The following is a 24,724-nucleotide window of genomic DNA, read 5'->3' on the forward strand; positions in this document are numbered from 1 at the left end:
TATCCCAAGCATAAATACAGTAAAGTACACACACTAAAGGGTAACTGCAAACTTCAAGGAGTAGGGCATTCAAGGAGTTGGTTTGATGGGAATATGTGATGTCAACAGCCGCTTGAGGAACAATAGAGGAGCAATAGAGTAAAAGAGAAAGGCCCACCACCCCACGTGTGCCATGTCATGTAAATCAGGTGTTAAATGAGGTGAAAAGGAAACTGGAGTGCAACTGTGTTTTAGAGTGGGGTTTCAGTGAATCTATGTAAATTATGAAGGTTATCTGCAGCGCAGGAAAATTCTCAGCAACAAAAGAGGGATCGAATTAAGATCCTACATCTGTAAATCAAAGGTTTCACCACTTCTCCTCACTATACACAGAATGCAGTAATGAAAGTCAGTATAACGACTTATACGTCTCTGCACTTTTGTGTCTAGTGCATGTACTGTGTGGCCTATGCTCTGGCTCTTACAATCTTACCTTTCCAGTACAGTATAGACAGGTGTCAATAATGTAAATGTTAGATTTTCAACTCCTTATTGAATAAAGATACATAAAATAAGCAACACAGATGTACATGTAACAGATGTTAAATTAACCAAAGTTCTTTTTAATTTACATCTGAAAAACATTGGCTACAGGAACCATTTAAAAAAGTTGAACATGAATGTGTCAACCACAACGTTTATCATGTACATTAAAGAGCAGTGCCTCCCAAAGCAAGACATACAAATCCAAATAGTGCAACATTCTACTTTTTCTATCCTTTTTTTATATTTTCTTGAACAGCAAAAATGATTTCAGTTCAAATTCAAATACCTTAAAACGTATTTTATATTCAACCAAAGTTGACTGTGTTGCACCCCACACAGTCTACTCTACAATCCAAACTTAACATAGACGTAGGGTGAAAGTCCCCATTCAATTAAGAAAACCTATCACATCAAAGCATTGAGTGTGCCATGATCTAATCAATCACAATTTTTTCTTAATATACAAAAGGAAGCATTAATTGCTACAAATAATTACAAATTGTGTCGCCTAATCAAAAGTTAAATGAATGACTTTGCAAAGGTATTTCTGAGGCACAGACTTCAATGGTGAGACATTAATAAGTAGCACACACCCAACCCAAGACCAAGTTAACAGTTCTGAAATGTACAAGATATAACAATCCAATACAGGATTCTCAACAAACTAGACAAGATAACAAACGTCCAGGTAGCCCGTTGTGACTTTGCAGACAGGGTATGCCAATTTATGTATTTATTTATTTTGGTGTAAAGTACTTAGGTACTACTTTAAAAGTATTTTTATTTAAGTTGTTTTTTGGGGTATCTGTACTTTACTATTTATAATTTTGACTTCACTACATTCCTAAAGAAAATAACGTACTTTTTACTCCACACATTTTCCCTGACACCCAAAAGTACTCTTTACATTTTGAATGCTTAGCAGGACAGGAAAATGGTCCAATTCACGCACTTGAGAACGTTCCTGGTCAACCCTATTGCCTCTGATCTGGCGGACTCATAGAACACATGCTTTTGTTAATTATGTCTGAGTGTCGGAGTGTGCCCCTGGCTATCCATAAATTAAAAAACAACTAAATAGTGCTGTCTGGTTTGATTAATATAAGGAATTTTAAATGATTTATACTTTAAAAGTATATATATATTTTTAAATTAACTTTTGATACTTAAGTATATTTAAAATCAAATGCTTTTAGACTTCTACTCAAGTAGAATTTTACTGGGAGACTCAACTTTTACTTGAGTCATTTTCTATTAAGGTATCTTTACTTTTACTCAAGTATGACGATTGGGTACTTTTTCCACCACTGCTGTTTGCTCTTCTGGGGGACTGTGAGCCTCTTGTTTCACTCCACAATGCAGGTCTGTAGAATATAACCTTTGTCCCGATTTGGTCCCATTGTCAGAGGGGTCATTTGCAAGATGCTGGACTCGCAAGACCACTATAAACCATACGGTCTAAACCATATAGACCATTAGAAACTGGCCCAGTTGTCATGTAAAAAGGGGATTCGATTGCCTCTAGCTGTACTTTAGCCTAGTAGAATCCAAAAACATGCTACAAAGTTGAATGTTACGTAGTTGAATGTTACGTATTTGAATGTTACGTATTTGAATGTTACGTAGTTGAATGCTACGTGTTTGAAATCAACTACGTATGTTACGTAGTTGAACATGCAGGTTACGTATTTGAATCCGTAGGTTACATTGTTGAATCCTAAAACAGTATACTGCATTTTCTGGGGTTGACTAGTCTAAAAATATATCTACTGTATAATTGTGTACGATTTATCACTACTATAAAATAAATAAATAAAATGTTTATCTTCTAGTATAGTATTAATCTGTTTGGCCTCAAAAGTAATTTCATTAGATAAAAATGTGTCTGACATATTTGAACAAATCTAAGGCACAAAAATATCCTCTTGTCATGCTCTGCAAAAAAAGTGTGACTTTCTCGCATCAAGATATAAAAAAAGTGTTATGCAATGTTGCATCAGCCCTGTACTAAGAGGCATAACACCCCACAATGCACTGTTCATAGTGCTAACCTATCAAGCGCAGAGGTTGGTTATGTATATTTCCTATTCCAACACAGCAGTTCACTGTCTAACAGTGTTTCTACTATAAGCAGATAAAACACAAGTCAGCTATACCCTGACAAAAGTATAACATAATGTTGCGTAAAGATATTGTGTCAAAGAGAGTCCTGATTGATTCCTAATGTGTGTTTTTGTGCACGGGTAACTCTCTCCCAAGTGCAGCCATTGTGATGGATAAAGGCTGAGAGCAGGGTCTTTTCTTATTGGACAAGTCCAGGTAGTTCTTATTGGACAGTGTTCGTTACTGGACAAGTCCAGGTAGTCCTTTCCTCCCCTGTTTCAGTCTGTTTTCATCCATTTGAACACGACCCAGATGACTTGAGACAGTAGAACATTGCCACTGTGCTGGTACAATGTTTCTCTCTCCCTGAGCTCCCTCACTGCTCAGTGTTTTCCATGTCTTCAGACTTCTCCTGGTCTTTGTGGTCCTGCTCTGCTTCCTCCTCCTGGGGCTCGTCCTCCTCCTCCCCCCCGTTGACCTGGAACTTGTCATGTGTCCACTTGGGGCTGCTGTTGTTGTTGGTGTGGTTGTTGGGTGGGCCAACGCTGGCCTTCCGGATAATGAAACGGCCCCTGCTGCCACGGAGGAAGTTCCCCCGTCCTCGGTTGTCCACCCACTTCCTCTCGCCCTCCCTGTCATCATGCTGAAGGAGAAATGGAAAGACAGGAAAAGAGAGAAAGAGTTAATATCTTGAAGTGAGCTTGAAGGTAGTACCATTATTAGCAAGTTCAAAGAAGTTGTGAATTTGGTGAATTCACCGATTTGATTTGAGTAATGAATTCATTTGAGAATGGAATTTTATATATAGGCAAGAGGAAACAAAGATATAATTTATAATGGCATGGGTACAAACCTACCAAGTAGTATTTTCGGCTCTTGGGGGTGTATTCCGGGTCCCAGTCCTCATTCTTGGGGTGAACTGGTATGCCCATGTTAGGGGGATTACCGTTGGCATTGTTTCCCTGGTAATTTCCCCTGTTCCAGCCCCTTCCTCTTATTCTAAATTGCTGCAATATGAGTCAGACACAGAGAACCCAGATCATAAAAACAAGACAATTATTGCACAAATTAAAATAACTATCCATTAGTTTGATTTCCAGAAAAATCTTTCCAAGTGCAAAGCCAAAGAAGAAAATAAACTGCTATCATGGCATATTTTTCTATTCCAAATGTTTTTTTTTTCAGGTTAGTTGTGGTGGTACTTTGTCTTATTCTTTTAATGATTCTATTCTTTATCAGATCCTTTACTTTCCAAAATGAATATGAGTGCACGTCCATGAGCAGACTTACAAAGCCTCCGCGTCCTCGTCCCCTCTCCGTGGGGCCGCCATAGTCCCCCCGAGGCCCCAGCCTGGCCTTGTTAAAGCCCTCGTCTTTGAACTCAGGCTCCTTGTGGGGATAGTCTCCTCCCCTGTGAGATTCGGCAGATGAAGAGGAGGAGCGAGAGCGAGATTGCTTCTTCTTGTTTTTCCTGGAGGAAGAGCTTAAGGTTGAGGGACCAAAATAACTTTAAAAGTCAGTTTATTGTTAGCTCCATTGCGTGTCTTGTAAGACCCTGGCTAGTTGTAGATATGTACATGACTTGTAAAGTAAATGTAGTAAATGGAATGTAGTAAAGTGATAGTGTGATAGAGAAGTGGTTCTAAAACCTTTCAGGGACCATAAGACCTTTCACAATTTTGCTGTAGCTCTGAACTAACTCACCTGATTCACATAGTCAAAGGCTTGCTAATTAGTTGACAAGTTGAATCAGGTGTGCTTGCTATGTAATAAATCAAATACATGGAACTGTTGGGGGCTCCGATGAGAGGTTTGAGAACCACTGCTATAGAGTGTGAGTTGGTTGAACATACTTGGACTTCTTGTGGTGCTTGGAGGATTTCTCAACGGACCTCTCCCTGCTAGCCTCTGGGGAGTCTCCTGAATCTCTCCCCCCATCCTGTTTATAATCTCTCTCCCGGGTGGAATATTTTTTACGGCGCTCAATATCCAGACGAAGGTCCATTGAGTCACCCTTCATTTTTTTACCTTCGTCCTGTGCAGGTAAAAATAAAAACAACACGAGAACGTGGACATGCTATGGGTTAGCATTGAGAGGTGCTGTCAGTCTGCAATCTGTCTTGTTTGTACACTGCATGCGAGGGACCGGGAGAACTGTTAGAAGCACATAACTAACCAACAAACTCTGGGAACTGCCCGTTTAACGGCTGCTGTGTAACATTTGACCGGCATAAGTGAAAACAGACCATTCTGGAACTACACTGAACAAAAATCAAAACGCAACATGTAAAGTGTTGATCCCATGTTTCATGAGCTGAAATAAAATATCCCAGAAATCTTGTATACGCACAAATACGTATTCCTCTCCAATGTTTTGCACACATTTGTTTACATCCATGTTAGTGAGCATTTCTCCATTGCCAAGATAATCCATCCACCTGACAGGTGTGGCATATCAAGAAGTTGATTAAACAGCATGATCATTACACATGTGCACCTTGTGCTGGGGACAATAAAAGGCCATTCTAAATGTGCAGTTTTGTCACACAACACAATGCCACAGATATCTGAAGTTTTGATGGAGTGTGCAATTGGCAGTCTGACTGCAGGAATGTCCACCATAGCTATTGCCAGAGAGAATGTTCATTTCTCTACCATAAGCCGTCTCCAACATCGTTTTAGAGAATTTGGCAGTACATCCAACCGGCTTCACAACCGCAGACCACGTGTAACAACGGCAGCCCAGGACTTCTACATTCGGCTTCTTCACCTGCGGGATCATCTGAGACCAGCCACCCGGACAGCTGATGAAACTGTGGGTTTGCACAACCAAAGAATGTCTTCACAAACTGTCAGAAAACATCTCAGGGAAGCTCATCTGCATGCTCGTCGTCCTCACCAGGGTCTTGACCTGACTGCAGTTCGGCGTCGTAACCGACTTCAGTGGGCAAATGCTCACCTTTGATGGCCACCGGCACGCTGGAGAATTGTGCTCTTCACGGATAAATCTCGGTTTCAACTGTACCGGGCAGATGGCAGAAGGCATGTATGGTGTCATGTGGACGAGTGGTTTGCTGATGTCAACGTTGTGAACAGATGGTGGTGGTGGGGTTATGGTATGGGCAGGCATAAGCTACAGACAATGAACACAACTGCATTTTATTTATGGCAATTTGAACGTACAGAGATACCACGATGAGGCTTTGAGGCCCATTGTCGTACAATTCATCCGCTACCATCACCTAATGTTTCAGCATAATAATGCACAGCCCCCTGTGGCAAGCATCCGTACACAATTCCCGGAAGCTGAAAATGTCCCAGTTCTTCCCTGGAAACCCATTTCATGAAGCTCCTGACGAACAGTTATTCTGTATATATAGTGTCTCTGTGACCAACAGATGCATATCTGTATTCCCAGTCATGTGAAATTCGTAGATTAGGGCCTAATTCATTTATTTCAATTGACTGATTTCCTTATATGAACTAGAACTCAGTAAAATCTACAAAATTGTTGCATGTTGCGTTTATATTTTTGTTCAGTGTACTTTCCCAGGTCTGCACAACACAATGTTGAACCTCTGCAACACAACTGGACATAATGCGGTTTGAAACTCCTGAAGGCTGAGTTCATTGACTCTCACGTTGTTTTATTCCCCTTAAAATGTTTCCGTTTTGAAGAGAGTTCAATTTAGCCATACTGCAAAATGGTCTCAGTCAGATGTCATCAAATGACCGAAGTTATAAGAAGGCCTAGAGACTGTATAAGCACTCTATAAGTACAACAGGTTTTGCTTTTGACTATATTTCCCCTTATTTGTTGAAGAAGAATACTTACTATGACATTTGTTTAGAGTCCTTTGAATGGCTTGGACACAGGAGCAATTGGCCGTTTCCATTTCTGACCCCTCATGTTTTTCGACTCAATGGCCTCAGGCAGGCTTGTACCCACAGTATAACCAAATCATCATATGTGGAGGGGGAGTATATAACACACAACAAATTGAATGTGCCTTGTTTTGCATTTGCTTTGCTTTTAGACGTTATGCATCTCCCTTCAAAGAAAAGCACAGGCTTAGACAGAGAACGCAGTCTAAAGGTGGAAGGCTGGCTCACTCGCTCGCTTGCTGTTGTCTCACTTTTCCCAAAATACTTCATATTTCAAAATGTTCAGTCACCTTGTAACTGCCATCCCCGGAGCTTTTCATCCCCTCAAACAGGTGAGAGTGTTTCTTAAAAGCACTGAGAGAAACATCAATTATCCTGCAAGAGAGAAATACACAAGGTCTAACTTTGCCACAGCTCAGGTGGCAAATATAACATAAGCAAGGGATTACTCTAAAACATTTTAGGTCAGTGCTGTTCAGATGAGGACTGAAATGACTGCAATGAATTACTCTTAGTTTCAAGTCTGTGCTGCTCAGGTGAGAACTGAAATGAATTACTCCTAGTTTCACGTCTGTGCTGCTCAGGTGAGTACTGAAATGACTGCAAGGAATTATTCTTATTTTCAGTGATGATCAGATGAGGACTAAAATTAACTGTCTACGAGCAACGTATAGACCCGGATAACTCCAGGATATCACATAGCAAACAAGACCACCATTGAACGTGCACTGGATGACAAAATGTAAGATAAATACCTTTGCAAGCTTTGATAAAAACTAAAGGTGATGCCACAGCACACTGAAGGTGAGATGGTCACTCAGAAGGAGACTATACCTGTGTATCTCTGGGCTTTTTCTTGGCTTCATCATTTCCTTTTGTGCAGCTCTTCTTTGGTACATGGCAAATCGCTCATTTAGAGTAATTCCGTTGGATGGAAAGTGCTGTGCTGTAATCAACAGGAACCAGAACTTGTGTTACACAACAGATATGACCGTACATTGTGCCAATGCACTTTCCTATTACTTTAAATTCATAAGTTACGCATAGTGTTAGCTTGTGACCATAAAAACAATATTTTCAGCTGTATCAAAGGTTATATATATATATTTTTTAACGTGAGTTTATTAGCCACAGAGTCATACAAGGTCTAATAACCATGCAAATGTTTCATAGCAATGAAAAACATTTTCGGAAAACTTCTCGAAACCAAATTCAATTAGATAACATTTGTGCCTGAAAAACGACTCCATGTTTTTTTGGTGTACAGCAATATTTTTCCATAATCATTCCCACACAGGATTGCAATGTGTGGCAGGGCTAGATAGGCATACTGGCCAAGCTATTTCACAAGCATTTGGCAACCCTTTTCAGTTTGACCTATCAAATGATATACTGTATAGGCTATATAAACCTTTTGATATCGCAATTGCACGTTAACTCGCACCTGTGTTAAAGCACAGCTAGCAGAGAGACTGGTCAGTTGCAAAGGATCAGGGGTGAGAGAAGTCAGTCACCTTTTATGTAGTGGACAATGGTGACAATGTGCTGTGCAAACAGCTCTGAGGGACTCCTTTGTAACTGTGTGGCCTGAATGTGCTGGAAGACAGAGCGAAACTCCTGCTCCTTTTTAGTAGGATGCACAAGATCCCGTGATAACCTTCGCTCACCAACCATAACACCAGAGGAGCTGGGGAAGAGACAAAACAACAACAAAAACATTTCATTTGATGTTTCACCTTTTCCCTTTATGGTGAAAATAAACAGAGAACAAAGAGAATGGGATCTTTCTCATGAGACTTTAATAAACAACACCTGAAAGATTTAATCGGGAGGAGTAATTTCATTATCTCAATTGTCATAGCACACATCTTTATTCATTTTGATAAAGCTCCTGGTTTCATAGAACTATGACTCAAAGAAGCTCAGGTCCAGGCCGAGCCAGAGGGCCATGATTCATGGCTTCCTGCTAATGGAGATTGAAATCTATCCAAGGCGATAAGGCATCAGAGTCTCTATGTGAATCTATGTGATGATGGTGCATACTGCTTACCTTGCCACGTCATCTCTGAGAGAATCCATTCTGACACTGAACTCCGCTCTTCTTTTCCCAGAGGCCCTTGGGGGAGAGTCCTCCCGCCTGACTATGAACATCTCTCGGTCAGAGTTCCTCCGTGGTGCGGGTGTGGGGGACGGGCTGGAGGCTGCTTTCTCCTTCCTCCTGTCTTTGCTGACGTTCTCCGGGGAGAAGCCTCTGAGCATGCCCGCTATGGCCTCTCTCTTGGCCAAGGCCGCAGCTATGGCCGCAGCCTTCTCCTCCTTCCGGCTGCGGTAAATCTCCTCCGCCATGGCATCAAGATCATCGTCTTTGGCAGCCACCTGCAAGTAGGCCAGGTCCTCCCACTTGCCGAAGCGCTCCTCAAATAGCTCACGGGCCGAGAGGGTGACTTTGCTCTTGGGCTTGGGCGACTCGTCGTCCTCCCGGTCATGCTCTTTGCGGAGCACCTTGGGACGGGGCTTGGGTATCAACTCCTCTTCCTCCCCATCGCAGGAAAAGAAAGGGGAGGCTTTCAAGAAATGGTTCAACAACACGTTCCCTTCATCATCAAAGTCTTCCCTGTACTTGTACTTCTCATTCTCCCCTTTGTCGGGCTCTCTGTCAAAGATGCCCCCAGAGGCCTTCATGCCATTCCCTTTCTCCCACTCCACATCCCCACCATTGGTTTCCATCTCTCTGCCATTCTCCCAACCGGACTGCTTTTTCTTACGATTGTGCTCTTCCAAGAACCTAAACAATGGCGAAGAGAGAAAGAGAAACAACTGTGTTTAAATGCATCTTGAACAACAGTTCAGGTGAGTGCCCTGCAACTGTATTACAAAACAATGCGAAAGAAATAACGATGCTTGTCAATGGTGTAGGTAAAAATCCCACTTATTGTGGAAGACTTAGGGTAATGGATGATGAAGTTATAAACACAGAATATGACGGCCAGCAAAAGATCTCCCTTCTTCAAAGGCCCAGGCCATGAGGGATTTGTCATGGTTAGTGCAGCGTTGACTGGCCAAGAAAACACACATCTCAAAACTCCCAAGGGTCTGTAATGCCTTCTCAACTTACAAACTCCTGTTTCAGCATGCTATGACGACCACAACTTCCCCAAGGGCTTAGGGCCAAGAACAAATACCAGGGACAAATTATTCTATGTGGTGCATGACGCATTGGGAAAGAACCATGAATTCTAAATACAAATAAGAGACTCATACAATTGGCACATTACAACTATCTACTAACCTCACTAAATGAAAGGTTTTAAAAAATATGACAGATATTGCCTAGCCATGAAAAGGGTCTTTGACCAAAATGTTGACAATAATCGTGTGCTACAACGTGAACTTGGGGGCAGTAAATTCTTGCACCAAAAATGAGAAAAATATGGTAGTGCGTGTGTTAACCTTTCACTTCTAAAGATATTTCATAAGTGGCAAAGAGAAAAGGAGACAAATATTTGTATTACCTTTTGAACACTGAGGAGATAGCTGCTTTATCTCCAGCCAGGTTGTCGTCTTTAGAGAAGAAGCCAAAGCCAGAGAACACAGGTGTGGGGCTTTTCTGAGAAGGGCTTTTGGTGGAAGGTGAACTGTCCACCGTCTGTATCTGCCATGAGGGGGCACCATTGTAATTGGGGCCATTAGCATTAGTGCTTTTAGGAGAGGGACTAGACTGGGTCGAAGCTGGAGCGCCCTGACCAATGATAACAGCTGAGCGCACCTGAGGACTTGACCCCTTTGGGCTGCTGCTGTGATCCGTCACGCCCTGCCAGTCAGCCTTAGGCTTGTCCCCACTGGCGCCCCCATCAGGCCCTGCAGACCCCCCTGTGATCTCCACGGGCTCACCATGTCCTCCTCCTCCTCCTCCTCCTTTCTTCTGGACCTCCTTGGAGGCAGAACGCTCCTCCTTGACATCCTTAGAGTTCTGCGTAGTCGACCCAGAGCCTGACCTACGTGTGGGAGAGGAGGAATGTGAGGAAGAGGAGCGGTGGGAGCGCCGGGATCGGGGCGAGGAAGAGCGGTCCGAGTACTTGGAGTGGCTGTGGGAATGAGGGCTACCAGAGCGCTTTTTAGGGGTACGGGATCGTCCCCGTCTCGGGCTGTGGGGTTGTTGCTGCTGCTGTTGTTGTTGCTGCTGTTGTTGGGGGTGCTGTTGTTGGGGGTGCTGCCTGTAGTTCTGCCAGTTATTGGGGCGGTAGTTGTTATAGCCGCGTCCCCCACCCCTCTGGAAGCGTCCCCGTGGGAAGTAGCCACGCCCTCGGCCTCTGAAGTAGTAGGGCCTCCGGAAGCCTCGATGGTAGCCCCGGAACTCGCGGTTATTATTCTGGTACTCCCTTGGGTAGTTCCGCTCTCGGTTATTGTGGGATGGAGAATGAGATCTGGAGCGCGAGCGAGTGCGGGACCTAGAGCTATGAAAGTGGGAGAAAGAGAGAAGGCAGAAGGGATAGAGAGATGAAAGGGAGGGAAGACGAAGAGAAGATGACTGATTACACCTTCCTTTGTATAAATATCGTTAGAAAAAAGTACTTTGAGGAATAAAGTGTGCAATGCTGTTTTTCTCAAGACTATAAACAACCTTATAGCCTGAGCAATACATTTGTTTGTGTTGCTTAAGAAAGTGATGCTGTTCTCCTTCCAAGACCTTTGAAACAATTAGGCCAACACATTTTGTTTTCAAGTTCACATTGGGTCTACAGCTTAAAAAATAATCAAGTGCCTGCTGGTTACAGAAAAAAAAAAGTGACAGATACTCATGTACTTAGTAGTTTTGTTTCTGTAAAGTACATCATAATCCCATGTACATGGCACACTGTGACGCATCTGTGTGCATCTGACAAATATATTAACAGAGGGAGCAAACCACATCTTAAAATGTAACTGCTGGGAAGTGGGAATACATGGGTGCACAATGGAGCAATGGAGAAAAACAGACTTCTCGATTCGTCTAGAGACATGGCTGTGAGGTCTACCCAGTCCACATGGTGGCTCCATAGCACCATGGACACTAAAGCATAACAGAAGTAGCCTTCAGTACCACTAGACACGTTTCTACAGTTCCTATAAACAATCTATCGCCTCTGTAAGTACTAAGATTTAGTTGACACATTTGGTCCATCTTAGCTACAGTAAAGAAAACAATCTCATTTAAAGAGGATGCATCTGAGACTACTCCTATATCAGCACGATCCGACAATAAATAGCCTGGTAAATAGTCAGAATCCTTTGATAATAATATGAGTTAAAAGTCATTCAAATCCCAAACTGCTCAGCAGCTTTGCACTGCAGTCAATATCCCTACGCAGGCAAAGATGGATAACTTGCACAAATAACAATGAGAAATTCAAACTACAGTCAGCATTACAGAGAAATACCTAAAATTACATCACTTAGACTAAAAGCACTCAAAATCGAAAAAGAAAACCACCATTGACAGAACAATCTAGTACTCCTAAGTAAGACCCATCTGGAAACCTTTGAAGAAAATAAAGCCCTGCAGTACTACTCACCCAGTGTGTTTTTTCATTGGAATAAAGAGTGAGTAGAAAAGGTAGTGCACCGAGCAGCATGGCACACTCACATTGAAAGCAAGACACTCTGCATCTCTTATGCTGAGCACTAGTGGAAAGAGGCAGTCACATGGGCCATATGGGAAAAATGTCTACTCTAATCCTTCTAAGCAAAAGGAGTGGGCTTGGCTTGCCAATTACCCTGGCTGGCCAGCCTGCCCAGAAACCTAGGCTAAAAGAAGAAATTCAGTCAGCCAGCTACTATATACAGGGATTTAGGACAGCTAAAATCACAATTTTATGATGGAAATGGCCTAACATTACATTGTACAGCATTTTCAAACCAAACAACGTAGGCTATATTTGCATTGGATTTAAATTTCACTTGAAATGCTAAAGATCTGTGGGTAAATGCAGTAATTTTGATGAAGGAACATTTCACGGAATGCTTACATCTAAAATAAGTCATGCTTGTACTGCGAGAGGGTTACATTTCATACACTGTAAACAGTGATAGGCCAATCCAGGTCCAGCATTGACTTGCAGGTTCAAGCCATCTCTTTTCTGAACTCACAGAACTCAAGACCATGGCTTAATAGTGCCATGCAGCGCCACTCCACAGAGAAGAGCTGCCATGCATTTTAGACTCCACAAAACAATTCTGCCAGCAGCAAGAGTGGCCGGTGGCATCACACTCAAACAGGTTTCCCTTTCCAATGAATAACATTGCAGCCGACTGACAGATTCATTTCCATTTAGGGCTACCCATCCTAGTTAAAGCACTAGGTAGATGTTGAACATGTAGCCTATTAGGAAATGCCAATATCGTAGTAAGGGAAAAGGGGATACCTAGTCAGTTATACTGAATGCATTCAACTGAAATGTGTCTTCCGCATTTAACCCAACCCCTCCGAATCAGAGAGGTGCGAGTGATGCAAATAATTCTGAAATGTTTCTAGTGCAAGTCAAAGGTCTGTGTAGTAGTGGGAGAGCTCATAACAATAACCAAGAACCAAGTCTCACTGAGGCAAGTGTGCCATCACAGCACCAGAGCTCTTTCCCACACACATCAATTTCCTTTGTATAAAGTACACCAGACCCTGGGTAAGGCCAGTAGAAAGCCGTTGTCGCTCTGCAGTTAATATGAGCGCCAACTCACCATAAAGCACAGGAAATGCATGGGTTGAGGCAGGAAATCAAAAGGTGTATGCTTCAGCACCACTGCAACCCCTTCCAAGCACACTCAAATATTACACCATGAACATCGGCAGAAAGAATGTGGTGTCAGCTATGACATGACACCTTGACTGTAACGTGTCCACTGAGAGTCGGGAAGCAAGATCAGGGAGTGAGTGTTTTAATAAATAATCAAATAAACAAACCAACAAACACGAAACACAAACAACGCACCATCATGAAACAGAGTCAATAACACCTGAGGAAAGAACCAAGGGGAGTGACAGATATAGGGAAGATAATCAAGGAGGTGATGGAGCCCAGGTGAGTGTATTTTGGTTATTGAACTACAGTAAGTGAAGTGGATTTACACCCATTAACAGAATTGCGTTAAAGGAATTTCATCGTGGGTCTCTGATCTGACCTACACATAAATGCATAACTATGGATATGAATGTCATTCTCTTCATGGTGATGTATCCTGAATAGGTACACAAAGGTAGAAATATGCAATATCCTCCTTTGCATATTTGGATATTATTTTTAATGAGCTCCGCCACCAAACAAGACCCTATTTGGTTGGTCCGGACCAAATCTGAACCAATCATTGACATCTATGTTTCACAAGTTTGGACATCAAAGTACAGCACAGTAGAGCTCAGTAGAGTATAGTAGAGTACAGCACAGCACAGTAGAGTAGAATTCAGTGCAGTACAGTAGAGTTCAGTAGAGTAGAGTATATTAAAGTAGAGTAGAATTTAGTAAAGTAAAGTATAATTCAGTTCAGAACAGTATTCGGAACTGTACAGTTCAGTACAATTTATTTGTATTTATTTATTTCACCTTTATTTAACCAGGTAGGCAAGTTGAGAACAAGTTCTCATTTACAATTGCGACCTGGTGTAACGATCGTCTGGAAGATGGGACCAAGATGCAGCGTGGTAAGTGGTCATAATTATATTTAATGAAACACTTTAAAACAAACAAGAAAACGAAAGCCAACAGTTCTGCCAGGTGAACACACACAAGACAGAAAACAACTACCCACAAAACCCCAAAGGAAAACAGGCTGCCTAAGTATGACTCCCAATCAGCGACAATGGTCTACTTCTTCAGACAGCCGTTACACCTGGCCAAGATAAAGCAAACAGTTCGACAACATACAACAACACAGAGTTACACATGGAGTAAAACAAACATACAGTCAATAATACAGTAGAAAAATAAGTCTATATACAATGTGAGCAAATGAGGTGAGATAAGGGAGGTAAAGGCAAAAAGGCCATGGTGGCAAAGTAAATACAATATAGCAAGTAAAACACTGGAATGGTAGATTTGTAGTAGAAGAAAGTGCAAAGTAGAAATAATGGGGTGCAAAGGAGCAAAATAAATAAATAAATAAATACAGTAGGGGAAGAGGTAGTTGTTTGGGCTAAATTATAGATGGGCTATGTACAGGTGCAGTGATCTGTGAGCTGCTCTGACACCTGGTGCTTAAAGCTAGTGAGGGAGATAAGTGTTTCATTCCAGTCATTGGCAGCAGAGAACTGGAAGGAGAGACGGACAAAGGAGGAATTGGCTTTGGGGGTGACCAGAGAGATATACCTGCTGGAGCGCGTGCTACAGGTGGGTGCTGCTATGGTGACCAGTGAGCGGAGATAAGGGGGGACTTTACCTAGCAGGGTCTTGTAGATGACCTGGAGCCAGTGGGTTTGGCGACGAGTATGAAGCGAGGGCCAGCCAACGAGAGCGTACAGGTCGCAGTGGTGGGTAGTATATGGGGCTTTGGTGACAAAACGGCACTGTCATAGACTGCATCCAGTTTGTTGAGTAGGGTATTGGAGGCTATTTTGTAAATGACATCGCCGAAGTCGAGGATCGGGAGGATGGTCAGTTTTACGATGGTATGTTTGGCAGCATGAGTGAAGGATGAATTGTTGTGAAATAGGAAGCCAATTCTAGATTTAACTTTGGATTGGAGATGTTTGATGTGAGTCTGGAAGGAGAGTTTACAGTCTAACCAGACACCTAGGTATTTGTAGTTGTCCACATATTCTAAGTCAGAGCCGTCCAGAGTAGTGATGCTGGACGGGCGGGCAGGTGCAGGCAGCGATCGGTTGAAGAGCATGCATTTAGTTTTACTTGTATTTAAGAGCAGTTGGAGGCCACGGAAGGAGAGTTGTATGGCATTGAAGCTCGTCTGGAGGGTATACATTATAGTGTACTCAACTCTAGTGTGGTCTACTGTGTACTGTACTGAACTCTACTCCACTCTATTCTTGAGTACTGAACTATACACTGCTTTTCTTTACTTTTCTGCACTCTACTGTGCTCTACTGTACTGTACTGTAATGTACTGTGCGTTCCAATTTTGTGTAACACAGATATTTATGATTGGTTCAGATTTGGTCCAGTCTGGGCCAAATGAAGGATGATGCTGCTGGTTACAGTAAATGGAAAGAGAGGGGGCTCATGGGTAGGTGTCAGTAAGAGCAGTGAGAGGTGACATTAATTGGAGGTAGAGGAGAGAGAGAGGGACGGAGGGGTTGTCTGTGTCATGTCCTGACCAGTAAAGGGGTTATTTGTAATTAGAGTTTGGTCAGGACGTGGCAGGGGGTATTTGTTTTATATGGTTTTGAGTGTGTGTTTATGTAGAGGGGCATTTGATTTATGTTTCCGGGGTTTTTGGTTTAGTTCTATGTTGTATAGTTCTATGTCTGTTTCTAGGGTGTTTATTTCTATGTTTAGTAATTGGGATTGGGGCCTTCAATTGGAGGCAGCTGGTTATCGTGCCTCTGATTGAAGGTCCTATAATTAGGAGTATGTTTGTTTTGGGAATTGTGGGAGGTTGTTTTGCACTGCTAGGGTTAGCCTGCAAACTGTTATGTTGTCGTCCGGTTTCTTGTTTTCTTGTTTTTGTGAAGTGTTCGTGGTTATTTAAAATAAACGTCAAAATGAGCACTCAACCCGCTGTGCCTTGGTCCAATTCATACGACGGCCGTTACAGAACCTCCCACCAACAACGGACCAAGCAGCGGGCCCAGGAGGAGCAAGGATCCTGGGCCAGGGAAAGAAGGGAGCAGCACCTGGAGTGGAGAAAGCAGTGCGCTCGGGAGGTGATGGCATCCTGGTCGCTGGAGGTATTAGAGGCAAGGATAGACTGGACGTGGAAACAACTACTGGACCATTGTGACAGCCTGCCTGGGAAGCAGGTAGAGGAGAGGCACCCCCAATAATTATTTTGGGGGGGGCACACGGGTAGTTTGGCTGGGCCAGGGTTAAGCCCCAAGCCAACTCCCCGTGCTTATTGGAGGCAGCTTATTACTGGTCAGGTCCCGTGCTTTGGAGTGATGCGCACGGCGTTGAGGCCAAGTATTCACAGGCCAGTGTGCGCAGTGCCAGCTCCCCGCATTTGCCAGGGGGAAGCGGGCATCCAGCCAGTAAGGGTGGAGCCAGTACTGCGCTCAAGACCGCCAGTGCGTCTTCACGGCCCAGTGTATCCTGTTCCCGCTCCTCGCACTAGCCTTGAGGTGCATGTCTCCAGTCTGATACCTCCAGTACCAGCCCCACGCACTAGGCTTCCAGTGCATCAGCCCAGTCCAGTACGTCCTGTTCCTGTTCCTCGCACTAGCCCTGTGGTGCGTGTGCTTAGTCTGGCGCGCACTAAGCCAGCCCCACGCATCAGGCCTCCAGTGCACCAGGCCTCCAGTGCGTCAGCCCAGTCCCGAGCTTCCGGCGACAGTGCCTCGTCCAGAGTGTCCGGCGACAGTGCCTCGTCCAGAGTGTCCGGCGACAGTGCCTCGTCCAGAGTGTCCGGCGACAGTGCCTCGTCCAGAATGTCCGGCGACAGTGCCTCGTCCAGAATGTCCGGCGACAGTGCCTCGTCCAGAGTGTCCGGCGACAGTGCCTCGTCCAGAGTGTCCGGCGACAGTGCCTCGTCCAGAGTGTCCGGCGACAGTGCCTCGTCCAGAGTGTCCGGCGACAGTGCCCCGTCCAGAGCTTCTGGCGACAGTGCCCCGTCCAGAGCTTCCGGCGACAGTGCCCCGTAGAGAGACGGCCCACTGTCCTTAACCAAGAGAGATGGCCCACTGTCCGGAACCAAGAGAGACGGCCCACAGTCCGGAGCTCCCAGAGTTGCCCTACAGTCCGGAGCTCCCAGAGTCCAGTCCAGGGTCTACAGTGACAGGCTTCAGGCCGAGGTATTCAGTGGGGGTGGACTGGTCAAGTAGGGGACTAAGGCTTGAGCCTAAGCCACCTCCACTGTAGGAGGTTTGGGGAGGGGGGGGGGGGGGGGGTGTAGCACGGGAGCCGTCGGTGACGGCAGCCACCCTCCCTTCCCTCCCTTTTAGTAAGGGGTTTATTTTTGTATTTATTTTTTGTCAGGTGCATCCGGGGTCTGCACCTTTGGGGGGGTACTGTCACGTCCTGACCAGTAAAGGGGTTATTTGTAATTAGAGTTTGGTCAGGACGTGGCAGGGGGTATTTGTTTTATATGGTTTTGAGTGTGTGTTTATGTAGAGGGGCGTTTGATTTATGTTTCCGGGGTTTATGGTTTAGTTCTATGTTGTATAGTTCTATGTCTGTTTCTAGGGGTGTTTATTTCTTTGTTTAGTAATTGGGATTGTGGCCTTCAATTGGAGGCAGCTGGTTATCGTTGCCTCTGATTGAAGGTCCTATAATTAGGAGTATGTTTGTTTTGGGAATTGTGGGAGGTTGTTTTGCACTGCTAGGGCTAGCCTGCAAACTGTTATGTTGTCGTCCGGTTTCTTGTTTTTGTGAAGTGTTCGTGGTTATTTAAAATAAACGTCAAAATGAGCACTCAACCCGCTGCGCCTTGGTCCAATTCATACGACGGCCGTTACAGTCCGACTCTTCACACTCTTGCTTTGACCACATGACGACAGAAATAGAAAGGAAACCGTTATCAGCTGAACATAACCATATTCCAGTGGAAGGAAGGACAGTAGCGGGTGACCCAACTGTGGTTTGTTACTACTATGATTTCCCATTTTAGCCTATTAAAATAGCAGAAATTCTGTTACCGATCTTTCTGAAATTCTGTTACCGATTTGGTAGCTGAATTACAAGTTTTATCCACTTAATAATTCATAAACAAAGTGTATATTAGTAAAAACACTAACTAATTGATAGGTCTACTTTTACTTGTTATTTCTGTGAACGTTCATTATCCTCTCTCCTCGTATTAGAAAATTTCTTAAAGATAGAGTATGTGGGATATTGGTAACAATTTTAAGCCACAAGGCAATGTTTCTTAACATGTTTTCTGCCTTCAGTAAGTTTAAGTGTTGATATTATTTGGCAGGGGTCTTCAACATTATTGTGTTTTTATGTATTTCTAATACCTTTTACGACTTTTTCTGGTAGATGTTTTATAAGACCCCTTTTCCATGTTTGACAAGAAATCAAAGCCTTCGCTTATTCCACCTTTAAATGACGTGCAGCTTATAAAGGCTTCATAAAGCCTTCATAAAGCGTTCATAAACACTACATAAATGTGTTACAAATAATCTATGTCATGCCTTATAAAGGGTTCATAAATGTGGCATAGCTATGTGACATAACCACCAATGTCAAATGTGACATAACCCCACTATGTCAAATATGACATAAACCTGTGCATTATAAAAGGTGGCATAAGCACTGCTTAATAAAGGCCTTATATATCATATTCAATTGCAGTACAAGTCAAGTCAAGCATCTTGGTAGAGCATTGCAATGCCAGGATAGTGGTTTCGATTCCCGGGGCCACCCATACATAAAAATGTATTCACGCATGACTGTAAGTCTCTTTCATTAAAAGCATCGGCAAAACTTGATATATTACATTATTCTAAAACATTTCTAGGATGGCCCAGCTTATTTCCCTATATTGGATCTGACCTCCCACAAAATGCAGTCATGCACAGCCAAAAAACATTGGTGTGGCCTTTTAAAATCAATTTGAATTTTCACCTCATTCCATTTTCTCAGTTTAGTTTATCCAGGTTTCGGATTTCCACAATACTTTCAAGTTTTCCCTCAGTTTTTTCCCACTTTTTTAATAGAAAAACAACAAACTTAGATTTTCTGTGTCCACAACAATGCTCAAACCACATCAGGGGATGAGTTTTTAGATCTGTGAAAAATCTAAGAAACTTAGATTTTTTTGGTGTAGTTGCCCTTTAATTCAGCGCTCATGCCCTGCACTGTTGTTTGGTTAGAGGGTTTTCTGTAGTGCAGTAATCGCACATGTGATGATTATGTATTCCATATACAATGATTCGTATTGTGACCGCCAATGGAATGGGTGTAGTAAATGGCCAGCAACACTTCATATTATTCAGAGCCTCAAGAAATGACACCATATATACAGTACCAGTCACCTACTCATTCAAAGGTTTTTCTTTATATTTACTATTTTCTAAATTGTAGAATAATAGTGAAGACATCAAAACTATGAAATAACATTGTGGTAACCAAAAAAGTGTTAAACAAATCAAAATATATTTTATATTTGAGTTTCTTCAATGTAGCCACTTTTTTCCTTAATGACAGCGTTGCACACTCTTGACATTCTCTCAACCAGCTTCATGAGGTAGTCACATGGAATGCATTTCAGTTAACAGGTGTGCCTTGTTAAAAGTTCATTTGTGGAATTTCTTTCCTGCTTAATGCATTTGACCCAATCAGTTGTGTTGTGACAAGGTAGGGTTGGTATACAGAAGACAGCCCTATTTGGTAAAAGACCAAGTCCATATTATGTCAAGAACAGCTCAAATAAACAAAGGAAAACGACAGTCATTCATTACTTTAAGACATGAATGGACATTAGACCGGTGGAAATCTGTCCTTTGGTCTGATGACTACAAATTTGAGATTTTTGGTTCCAACCACTGTTTCTTTGTGAGACAGAGTAGGTGAATGAATAATCCATCCATGTGTGGTTCCCACCATAAAGCATAGAGGAGGTGTGATGGTGTGGGGGTGCTTTGCTGGTGACACTATCAGTGATGTATTTAGAATTCAAGGCACACTTAATCAGCAGGGCTACCACAGCATCTTGCAGTGATATGCTATCCCATCTGGTTTGCACTAAAAATGGTAAAAGACTCCATACACCCTAGTCATACTCTTCTCTCTGCTACCGCATGGCAAGAGGTACTGGAACGCCAAGTCTAGGTACAAAAGGCTTCTCAACAGCTTCTACCCCCAAGTCATAAGATTCCTGAACAGCTAATCAAATGGCTACCCACACTTTTTGCATCGCTACCACAGCAGGGCTACCACAGCATCTTGCAGTGATATGCTATCCCAACGCCAAGAGTGAGCAAAGCTGTTTAACACGTGCTATTTCATAGTTTTGATGTATTCACTACTATTCAACAATATAGAACATAGTAAAAATAAAGAAAAACCCTTGAATGAGTAGGTGTGTCCAAACTTTTGACTGGTACTGTACATTCTATAGACCCTGCCAAGTACTCCCTACAATACCTTTACTGCGGCACCCAGAATAGTTCTTGCTCTATAAGCCAATATGTATTCCATAAACAGTGATTCGCATTGGGGGAATTTAATTGACCTTGGAACATGTTAAAAACCCAAAATTAATGCATATGTCACTTAAATATGAACAAATATTGTTAATGTTTAGACAATAATCTTTCATATATCATTAATAACATGTATGTTGTTGACACTTTTATACTGTTATGTGGGAGGACTTTTATTTTTAAACTTTTTGATATTCAGTTACCCGGAAGTACTTTTTTAGTGTTGCTGATGAGACGCTGGTCATGTGATGAGTTCGCAAATCAAATGCCCAATTGTGGTGCCAACCGGGCAGCAAAAAACAAGCAAATTAACCTTTATTTACTGTAATTTAAAGTAGTTAAGGGTCGTGTTAGATTATATACTGTAGCTACCTCAGTCGTTATTTAAAATAATTTCGGTAACTTTACAGCAATTGCTAGCTAGATTCAATTTAGCAAGCTAGCTAGCAGGCTCAGCTAAATAAAAATCCCCTTAGATACATCCACGTCTCATAGTCACGTCATGAAATTTGTCAATGAAAGAGGAATATAATAATATGAATCGAATTTCCCATCTCCCCATTTAGTTTCTGGCGCTGCACAGAAATGCCCTTATCCAGATGGTGTGACAAAGGCATTTCCTAACAGACACGCTAACAGACATGCTAACTTTTTGTTGTTGTTACTTTTAAGGTTGGAACCAACATTCAGTACCTCCATGAGGCACAGAGGCAAGAACCATTTGTCCGCCATCTCAGGGACAAGCTGCACTATTCACAGTTCTGTGTAATGTTCAATGTAATTGCATTGCTGGACTTGAAACTTTAAGTATTTGTATTGTTAAAAAAATATGCATATGAAAGGACATGTATGGGTTAAACATGTCTTTGATGTTAATTTGTTAGTGATAATTCATTTTGTGTTTACATCATTAAGCCTTGATGTATGTGTTAGGAATGACCAAAGGTGTCTGACTTTATAGTAAGTACAGCATCATATTACTTTATTTTTCTTTAACTAGGCAAGTCAGTTAAGAACAAATTATTATTTACAATGACGGCCTAGGAACAGTGTGTCACGTCCTGACCAGAGTAAGATGTTATTTTCTATGGTAGAGTAGGTCAGGGCGTGACGGGGTGTTTTGTGTTTTTCGATGTTTTGTATTTCTATGTTTAGTTTCTAGTTTTCTATTTCTATGTTGTTGTTTTTTGGGATGATCTCCAATTAGAGGAAGATGGTCTTCGTTGTCTCTAATTGGAGATCATACTTAAGTAGGGTTTTTTTCCACTTGTGTTTGTGGGTAGTTGTCTTCTGTTTAGCCTATGTACCTGACAGAACTGTGCGCTTTCGTTTTTCTCTTTGTTATTTTTCCTTTAGTGTTTTCAGTTCTAATAAATATTAATCATGAGCAATCAACACGCTTTGGTCCCCTCTCTACGACAGCCGTTACAGTGGGTTAACTGCCTTGACAGATTTTTACCTTGTCAGCTCGGGGATTCTATCTAGCAACCTTTCAGTTACAAAATGTGTCTGACTTTAAATTAAGGAAAGCATCATGTGATATAGTCTTAATGGATGTGCTATGAATGACCGAAGATGTCTCACTTCAAAGTGTTACAGGACACTACATAGTGTCAATAAATAGGTTATTAACGTTCTGCTGATTTATGAAGGTTCTCTCATGATCCACAGGTTACTTTGAGGTATTTAAATGGGTTAATGGACCTGCAAAGCTTTTGTGTGTGTCAGAGCCAAGATGATTTGGAGTAGTCCAACCTGAGACCACCGCAACGCTCTTCTGTTCCCATGCTGGAGACCAGGGCTTGATTACAATGGTGCCAACATTTTGTGGCTGATCTTTCAGCGGGGGAGTGGGTGAATGTGTCAAAGACCTGATGGACCCAACACCGCACGGTATGGCTCGTTTTTGTTGTGTGCGTGTTTGTGCACTGAGGAACATGTAACTTGTTTCCAGAAGAAAGACACTTTCAATTTCTTTAGGTTGGGAGCTTTCATCAAGATAAGTGTTTCTTGGTGTAACATCGTCTCCAGGCTATTGCACACACAGCACATATAAGCCTGGGATATCAACCATTCAAAGTTGGCCTTAGTGGGAGTGACCTTACTGAGTAAAGTATTTGTCATTGTCACTAGTTAACACAGTAAAAAATAAATAATTATGGCAAAACCCTGCCCACTTCCACAATTTATCTTCTTAAAATTAGATTTTAAATCTAACCATAACTAATAAAAGCGAAGTTTGATGCGTTGGTCCTCCAGAACTTCCGCACATTTGGGTGGAAGGGTCTGCGAATGAGATTAGGGGTCTTGTGACTAACATGACTTTACTTTAGATCGTAATCCAATCCTTCGACCCTACATCTCACCCTTTATAAAGCACATGGTTATATCACATTCGACATAGTGATTTATGTTACATTTGACATTGGTGATTATGTCACAGTCATGCCACATTTATGGACCCTTTATAAAGCATGATATAAGGTAATAGATACTTTGTAACACATTTATGACTCAGCTTTCATTTGACACCCAATTTGACATGCTCCTATGAACTTCACATGTTGGTGATGACAAATGAAACATGCCATGCACACAATTTGACATGCTCCAATGAACTTCACATGTTGGTGATGACAAATAAAACAGGTCATGCATTGAGGCCCAAACATAGCATGCGTAGGTCCACACATAACTGTTGAAGGTCAGCAACCAATCAGGAGCATTTAAAACCTTGACTAATCAACATAGCAACAACCTTTGATGGGTCAAAAGCATTTCTTACAATCTATGTGTTGCATATCTGTCAAGACGCTGTCAGCAACTCTTTTCTCGTTTCGATTTATCACTCGTTGTTTTCCATATAGACAGAAAGACGGAAACAATCTTTCTCAGAAAAAGTGTTACCTCCCCTCTTGTTTCCGTTTCAAAATCTTCTTCAGGCTCTCTACGCATGTAATGAACTTTTGTGAAATTTAGACAGAAAAAAAATACTTCATAAGTCCTTATAAGGTGGAATATGTTGCCTCATCCCTCTTAACCTGTTTATAGACAATTATTAGACAAAATAATATGAATTCATAACAATGCCCTAGTTTGAGGTGGTCCTAGTTTGAGGTGGTCTGTAATTTATAGGTAAGCAAGTTAGCTAAGTTACAGTAAGTTACGTTGTTAGCCACCTGTAGCAATGTTTCCGAGATCTGGATCGTGAGCTGCTTCTGGAGCGGGAGTGGGACCGAGACTTGGAGGCTGACTTCGTTGCCTTGGACATCACTGCAAGCTACCTCTTTGAGACAACAGCCTGTCAGACAAACAGAGATCAGTGATCAGTGATCATGAGCATCTACTCAATTTCAACATTTCACCCACATTTTCATAGGCCCACATAGGCAACATTGAATAAGTACAACAAGGAAAAATGTAATCAGCTAAAGTGCTGGTCATAGGATTAATAAACATGATTGACTATGATTTAATTTTTGCGTACAAAAACGGATATTCTTCAATGAGGCCTACTACATAGGAGATACCCACAATTTAATACAACTTAACAAGATAAAGGATTCTTCACAACATATTTGATGATTCAGAGCAAAATGGCTGTCAAAGAGTAAAAGTGGGCAAATCTGTAAATCACTGTGACCGAAGTGTCAGGTGGCAAACTACAACCAGACGGCTAGGCCGCTGAATGATTATCTACAGTCACTGCAGAAACAGAGGGATTAAGATAAAGAGCTGTGACTCCAGAAAACCATGACAACAATACCTCCAAGAGATATAAAGCTTTTGTGCAAAAAATGTGCAGTGAAGCAACTTTAAAAGAAGTGCAAAAAAGCTACTAGCACAAACTAACTATTGCTGCCAAAAAACTGTTGGAGAACAGGGTGGATACTGCAGCAAGTAACATAACCACTTTCATGTAGTCAGTCA

General features: G+C 42.3%; 1 protein-coding gene across 4 annotated transcripts in view; it reads right to left on the minus strand.

The window, feature by feature from the left end:
• Window positions 1-581: 581 nt before the first annotated feature.
• LOC106605126 (thyroid hormone receptor-associated protein 3) overlaps window positions 582-24,724 on the minus strand; it is a 31,301-nt gene continuing 7,158 nt past the window's right edge. The window contains exons 2-11 of one of the 4 annotated variants that reach the window (XM_014200459.3): window positions 23,974-24,095; window positions 10,026-10,967; window positions 8,564-9,298; window positions 8,028-8,200; window positions 7,348-7,459; window positions 6,804-6,888; window positions 4,482-4,663; window positions 3,919-4,111; window positions 3,486-3,635; window positions 582-3,271 (exon numbers count right to left, since the gene is read on the minus strand). In XM_014200459.3, the coding sequence (XP_014055934.2) occupies window positions 3,005-3,271; window positions 3,486-3,635; window positions 3,919-4,111; window positions 4,482-4,663; window positions 6,804-6,888; window positions 7,348-7,459; window positions 8,028-8,200; window positions 8,564-9,298; window positions 10,026-10,967; window positions 23,974-24,065 (2,931 nt within the window). In that variant the 5' untranslated portion in view covers window positions 24,066-24,095 and the 3' untranslated portion in view covers window positions 582-3,004. Of the gene's footprint in view, window positions 3,272-3,481; window positions 3,636-3,918; window positions 4,112-4,481; window positions 4,664-6,803; window positions 6,889-7,347; window positions 7,460-8,027; window positions 8,201-8,563; window positions 9,299-10,025; window positions 10,968-12,065; window positions 12,198-23,973; window positions 24,096-24,724 lie in introns of those variants that run through there. The other 3 variants (XM_014200461.3, XM_014200462.3, XM_014200463.3) reach the window with 3 other exon arrangements.

Source organism: Salmo salar, chromosome 05 (assembly GCF_965601325.2).
Source record: "Salmo salar chromosome 05, fSalSal1, whole genome shotgun sequence".
NCBI lineage: Eukaryota > Metazoa > Chordata > Actinopteri > Salmoniformes > Salmonidae > Salmo > Salmo salar.